Source organism: Rhea americana, unplaced genomic scaffold (genome assembly GCF_003343005.1).
Source record: "Rhea americana isolate MKP2758 unplaced genomic scaffold, rheAme1 scaffold_598, whole genome shotgun sequence".
Taxonomy (NCBI): Eukaryota; Metazoa; Chordata; class Aves; order Rheiformes; family Rheidae; genus Rhea; species Rhea americana.
The window spans coordinates 80,741-87,646 of record NW_028186754.1 but is presented as its reverse complement, the minus strand read 5'-3'; the positions used below and the strand labels follow the sequence as shown (position 1 = coordinate 87,646).

The window sequence follows — 6,906 nt, the reverse complement described above, 5'->3', positions numbered from 1 at the left end:
CCGGCCGGGCGCGGCCTCCCCGCGGCCCCGATCCGTGGGCGATTCGCGGAAGGCGGCGGCCTAACCCGGTCCGGTCCGGGGCTGACAGCTGGGCTGGGGCGCCCTGTTTTTGCTTGCTTTTGTCGCAGAAATGCCTGGTGAAGCTACAGAAACCATCCCCGCCACAGAGCAGGAGCTGCCGCAGCCGCAGGCTGAGACAGGTGAGCGCTGCGGCTTTGTCGCGTGCTTCTGGACTYGTCCCGGCGAAATGGGGGATAGCTGTGAAGGCAGCTGGCGGGGGGAGAGCACGCCTGTCCTCAGCACTGGAGGACTTTGGGAGGCTTGTTAACTTCTAAGGAGGAAATTTGGACGTTGGTAGATAAGCAGATTCTATTTGCCTGGATGAATGAGTTTACATGGTCTCTGTGAGCGGAGAAGAGAGTGGTAGTCGCCTGCTTGCAGGTTGGGGCTGCTGCGAGGCTCTGGGGCAACTATGCGTTGGGCATTGCTAGCCACAGAGCACCAGCTTGCAGCTGATCTGCTGCCAACCTGACTGCCACGGTTACTGCGTGAAATTCATCCGTGAGTCTCGGCTGCTCTAACCAAGTGACGTGCTGGTTGCCTGCTTTACTGCTTTGGTGCTGTTCTGCTCTGTCTTAGTATTTTTTTGTTGTTGTTGTTSTTGTATCCRAAAGAAATCTGTATGTGGTTTTGACCGGGTGTTTCAGCTATCCAACTAAATAGGCATTGTACAACATTTACAGGAACCTATTCTCACCTAAATCACATTTTTTGCAGTCATGTSTCATTTCTCCAAACATTGGGAAAATTACTACATTCTCTACTTTTTCTTTGTACTTCATGGGGAAAATATACAACCCATTCAGAATCCTATTCCATAATCAATATTCCAGTGACGGGTTTGAGTCTTACAGCAACTGGAGAGAGAGTAACMGTTTTACCAAGAGGACAGTATAGTTGTGAAGTTACTAGAATTACTAGGAATGCATAGAAGCAAAAATCCCTTTACACTCTAAAATTGGTCRGATTCTTAAGTTCTCTGTGATAGAGTCTGGCCAAATTCTGACAAGACTTGGGGTGCTTTATGGTTCCAGTCAGAAGGTTACAGCAGGGTATGGCACTCACCAGGCATCGTGTGCTTGGCCTTGACACACAGCTGATGAATGTGCTGTTAAAAACGCATCATGTTGTCCTTGGGGAGGGGAGGAYTAGAGCTGTGAGTCAGTGCAGGTTAAAAAAACAAATCAGGCAACCTGCTGGTATTTTGCAGTGTGCATTTTTATATGTGTGCCGGTGTGTGTCAGGGGAGGAGGGCATGGGAATGTGGGTTTCTGAACTGTTCTCACATCTGTTGTGTGTTGTGCTTCTTAACTTTTTTGAAGGTTTCCTGGATGCTGTGATCCAGTGAACAAATAGTCTGCCCTTGTTTGCTGCATTTCTGCCTCGAGGCTCAGGGACACACTGCATGAATATGTGACCGGGCCTTGTCAGCTGGCCTGAGGCATGGGGGAACCACACAGTGCACGACGGGTAAATGAGGGATCTGTCCAGAGCGCGTGAGTTGGATTTGCAGACTGCAGGGAAAGTTGAGGCTTCTTGAATCATCAGATATTCTGTCAAGAGAGGTTTTATCAAGARGAAGTGGCCTAGTAGCTTCGAGCGCAAATTTAAATGACAGCTGTTAGTATAACAACTGTACTGTTGGATCTRGGGGGCAGCTGTTGCTTTTTCTGCTCAGGCATAGCTACGATTCCTGAGGTTGAGTTCCTTCCTGGTGCTTTTGTATCCCTTGCCTTTTTCCAGGGCTCAGCTTTTCTCTAGGTCTTACGTGGTAGTTTGCAGCTTTTCTCCTTTTAATTCTCAGTTTCTCTTGGGTCTCTAACAACTTCATAGCATACCTAAAGGTCAGTASATCTTGACCTTAGGTAGCATATGCTCAACAGCAAAAGTGTTAAAGTACCTGTTCCCCCAGCCCCTGGGGAAACAAATGGGGCTCTCGAGGAGTGACGCTGGCAGCCAGAAAGGCCAGCGCGGCTGAGGTGGCAGGGAGCACTCATGGGCTGGAGCTGTAAAGTCTGAGGCTGCTCAGGAGCCATCAGGTAGGTCTCAATTAACAGGGTGGAGATTGAAGGTGTGTGTGTGTGTGTGTGTGTGTGTGCGTGTGTGTGAAAAGTTGCTGTATTTATCTCATTTGTGCTGAGCAGGCTGTTCTGAGATCTGGCAGGGCACAAAAGGAGCTGGTATTTGGAGAGTGCTGATGCAGGGTAACAGTCTTGCAGTGGGTGGGAGAGTCTTCAGATGGTTTCCTTTGACATTTAGGTTATTCCTTGGATGTTAGTTATCCTGTGGGAAGTGTTTAATGCTCAACACAGTGGTATGCAGTCCAGAGCTTCAGCCATTCATGTATATGCAGCCTGACCTTAAGAGGCTTTGCAGCCTGGTTAATTTAAATGTCCCTTAAGAAATGATATGTGCTTTTTGAGAGCCCTGCAGCTCACCTTGGTCTGTGGAGATGGCCAGCAGAGCAGTGGAGTTGTTTCTGGAGAACAAGTGATGATTTAGAAACAGCTTATCTGAAGGATGTCCTCAAATGGTGGTTTCTATGGTGAGGTGCCAGTGCAAACGGAGAAGGAACAGGGCAGTGTGGCAGGGATGGGAAGGAGTTTCAGTAGGGAACATTTTTGTCTTTCTGGCTCGTTTTGTGAAGGGCTTGGGACCAGCTCAACTTTTGGCCAGATTGCATTGCTCCTCCTTGAAGTACCAATAGATGTCCTCTCTGGAGCAGGAAGTGTCCTGATGAGTGCTGGGCCTTACTGGCGTTTGGCACAAGGCACTGATTTCCAGCACTCATTAACTAGCTGCCCACCTTTAGTCTGCTATCTCCTCCCACCATACTGTATTTTAGAATAGGTTGGGGAAAATGAGGCCCTAGGAACATCTTTTGGGCAACTGCCCCTGGAGAAGAGAATGCAATCTCATCTACAGAGCAAGGTTCTGTCTTTAATACATTTATTAATGTTCTGGACAGCAGAGGGGTGAGGACTTGAGTCTCTTGACTAGCCCTTATCCTAATTTGGGAAAGACTGAGAAGAAACAGTGGACACACAGACAGTTTGCCCTGCCTTGGGTAGGCAGGTGACCTGTGTAAAGGGGCTTTTGGGCCAGTTTGTGTCCTTCCTGTTGGATGCGGCTAAAGCAAATGAGAGCCAGTGCCCTGAAATGAAGTAGGGATGAAATTTATTGCTTCCTTATATGACTGGATCTCTGTGAAGTGGGTTGTGATTTGAACTCATCAAGTGTTGGTGTGGTTGCTCCTCCGCAGCAGGCCTGGTTTTGTTCCTGCCATCCTGCTCTCTTGACGGACGTGCTGGGACACGCTGCCTCCTGGGCTTGGGGTTAATATAGAGCTTGGGGCTGAAGTTACAGGAAGGGTGGATGTGTGGCTCTGCTGGTTCTACTCTCCTGGTCTGCAGCTTGCCTGTTACACTGGTCAGACCAGCACTGTCATCCTTGGCTCTGACGGTGCCTCTTCTCTGAATGAGTTCCCTTTGGTTGTGCTGCTGCTAAGTTTAGTTTTTGGTATTGTGAGTGCCAGGGCTTTCAAGGCACTGGCTTGAGCTGGGACTGAGCCAAGGAAACTAGATGGTGAGCAATCTCAGTTGGCAGGACTTGTCTTAATGATCTGTTCTCACTTGCTGTCCTTCTTCCTGCAGCCCCTGGTACTGCACCTCCTGTTGAAGCACCAGGTATTCTGAATCCCTCCTCAGTAACACCTTGTGTGCCTCATTAACAATAGTTTGCTGTTCTAGATGGTTGCAGTTACATTAACCCTAACACTTTGTAAGGGGGAGCATGGATTGCTGTGTGGGAGCCAGGACACCGGGGTCCTGCCCCTGCTCTGCTGCTGACTCAGTGTGGGTGAGTCACGCCATTCCTTGTGCTTCGATTACCTCATCAGCGAAGGAGCATCTGCCTCACAGGAGGGTCTGCATGTGTAACGCATCAGGGATGARGGGAATGTGGCTGCCCTCTGACAGAGCATGCCTGTGAGAGCACTCCTGGAACAGTTAAGCACTCAAACGTGTTAAATTTGATGACATTTTCTTCCTGTTCTTGGGTGGTGACCTGTCATCCCCACTGCACCTGCGGGGCWGGGATGCGACTCCCCAGGTTTAGGGGAGTAGTGTTGGCAGTTTGGCTGGGCYCCAAGGGCTCTGCAGCCGACGGAAGGTTAATGCAGCCCCTTTAGCAGGGAAGTGCTGTGCACAGAGCTGACAGTGAAGCCTGTCAACTCACTTACCCCATTGGGTTCCTGCAGTGCTTGGCCTGTTGGGGCCTCTTAGCTCTTCACATGCCACCTCTTTGTACACAGGGGTTCTGAGCACAGCTGCACTAGATGGGGGAAGTTTGGGACAGCATTGYTAATTCCATTTCTTTACCTCTAAGAGGGTACTTGTACCCCATCAGCTCATGTGCAAGCATGGCGGCACAACATTCTCTGCAAAATCCATTCCAATTTCTAGAGRCAAGTGAACATCACAGTGTGTTTGGGGTCTAGTAGGTCAGGCACACTTCTATCTGCTGCTCTAGAAGCTGAGCATGAAGTCTTTAGGTGGAAGGCCAGGTTCCCCGTTGGTTTCCAGCACACTGTGATAGATGGAGCTGTCTGCTCCATCTACCACAAGGATTATTTCCCTGGATTTATGGGCTGGAGAGCGTGTTGGAGCTGAGTGCTTCACTTGTGTGATGAGAAGACAGTGACTCTTAGTCCTTGAGAGCCTTCAGGGCCTGTGTGCATGGGAGGGCTTGACCGGGAGAGCACGGGTGCCTGTGCATATGAAATGCCTCTCTTGTCACTGTCCTGAAGTGACAGACTCAGCGTGCCATGTGCAGTGGCCTGATGAGCTCTGAGTCTGGATGGGGCCAGAGGATCAGCTGTGTTTTGTGCGGGTGTCCTTTGTRATAATTCACCTTTCTTCTGTCCTGCCCTTGGTTTCTTTTTCTCATCAGTTCACTTTGTTTCTCTCCTTTAGCTGTTCTTCATGCTGCTCATTCCCCAGCTCTGACTCCGTCTCCATCCCCTGCAGCTACTCCAGGTCCTGCTGGCCTGGCTCCCTCAGCTGGGCAGCCCAGCCCTGCCACAGCCATGCCTACTGCTGCCTGCCCTCCAGACCCTGCACCAGCCTCTCCTGCCCCGCCTTCCCCACTTGTGGTCCCAGCTGCAGTGATGCCTGTGTTTTCTGTTCCCCCGCAGCTCCCTGCCCCAGCTCCACAGGTCCCAGTTACTACTTCTCCTTCCCCTCCTCCAGCCTTGGTTCCGCAGTCCCTGACCAGTTTTGCAGCACCAGGATCTCCAGGGCCTTCTGATGGCCCAGTTACCTCTGCAGCCCCAGGACTCCCAGCCSCAGTGTCTCCTGCTGTGGCTGCTTGTCCAGCCCTGGTGACACCAGCTCCCCTTACCACCACTCCTGTGACTGCTGTTTCCCCCGTAAGCCCTGGTTCTCCCCCAGCAGCTCTCACTTCTGTGAAAGCTGCTCCATTTGCTGCCCCTCTGAGCCCTGCTGGAGCTGCTGCCCAGGCCCCTCTGCCTGCTCCTTCCTCAGTGTCTCCCAGCAGCCCAGGAGCTGCCCCACCTACTGTCCCAGTAGCCCCTTCCTGTCCCCTTGTGGCACCATCTGCAAAGACATCTCCCCTGGGAGCAAGTCCCCTTTTCCTGCCAGCTTCAGCTGCTCTTCCTGAGGCTGTGACTTGTCCTCACACCCCAGGCTCTCCCCCTGTTGCTACCCCTCTCTGTCTTTTCACAGCACCAGCTGCAGTCTCTCCGGTTTGTGCCCCTGCAGCGCCAGCCTCTCCTGGGAGCCCTGCCTCTCTCCCTCTGGCTTCTGCTTTGGCCATGGCCTCTCCCCAGACCCCAACCCCTGACTCTCCCCTGCCCCCTCTCATTCCGCCTGAGTGCCCAGCTCTGGCAGGTGCCGTCTCTCCACCTGCTTTCCTGATTTCCCCCAAGGCAGCAGTCCCTTCATCACCCCCAGCCCCTTTGATACCAACTGGGATGTCACCTGGGAGCCCTGCTGCTGCCCCACAAGGCCCAGCCCCTGGCACTCCAGTTGTTCCTTCTGAGGCCCAGATCTGTCCTGCAGGCCCTGCCTCTCCCCTGGCAGCCTCTGCTGCTGCTGCTTCTCTTCCTGCAGCACCAGCTTTGGCAGGTCCTGCTTCCTCCCCAGCTCCCATCACTGCTGGGGCAGCCAAAGCCACCCCTGCAGACCCTGCCTGTCCCATGGCTGCCCCAGCTGCTGCCCYTGTTGCTGATGCAACACCAGTCACAGGAGCCCCAGTCCCTCCCTCTGTGGCAAGGACACCTCCTGGGAGCCCAAACCCTCAGGCAGTGCCTGCTGTGGCCACTGTGGCAGCTCCAGTCGCTCCTGCACTGTCCAAAACCTCTCTGGGAGTTGCTGCATCTGCCGCAGGGACACYGGCTCCGATGAGTCCAGTTTCCCTGCAGACAGCTCCTTTGGCTGCTGCTCCATCTGCTCCTTYAGCCCCTGTCATCTCTTTACCCATCACATCAGCGATGGCAGCTCCATCCACCCCTCCAGCAGCCACATCTCCTCCCCGGAGCCCTGCCACTTCCCTTTCTGCTCCTGCCACACCAGGACTGGCAGCTTCTGCTCCACCAGCTCCATCCACCCCTCCAGCAGCAAAATCACCTCCTGTGAGTCCTGTGGCTGCCCCATCTGCTCCTCCCACCCCAGCCATACCAGGGCTTGCAGCTCCTGCTGCTCCACCAGCTCCATCCACCCCTCCAGCAGCAAAATCGCCTCCCGTGAGCCCTGTGGCTGCCCCATCTGCTCCTCCCACCCCAGCCACACCAGGGCTTGCAGCTCCTGCTGCTCCACCAGCTCCATC

At 53.3% G+C, this 6,906-nt stretch overlaps 1 protein-coding gene across 3 annotated transcripts in view; it reads left to right on the top strand.

Moving 5' to 3' along the window:
* Nucleotides 1-63: 63 nt before the first annotated feature.
* NACA (nascent polypeptide associated complex subunit alpha) overlaps nt 64-6,906 on the top strand; it is a 13,830-nt gene continuing 6,987 nt past the window's right edge. Inside the window, exons 1-3 of one of the 3 annotated variants that reach the window (XM_085319564.1) lie at nt 64-200; nt 3,714-3,746; nt 5,034-6,887. In XM_085319564.1, the coding sequence (XP_085175690.1) occupies nt 131-200; nt 3,714-3,746; nt 5,034-6,887 (1,957 nt within the window). In that variant the 5' untranslated portion in view covers nt 64-130. Of the gene's footprint in view, nt 201-3,713; nt 3,747-5,033 lie in introns of all 3 variants that reach the window. The other 2 variants (XM_085319563.1, XM_085319565.1) reach the window with 2 other exon arrangements.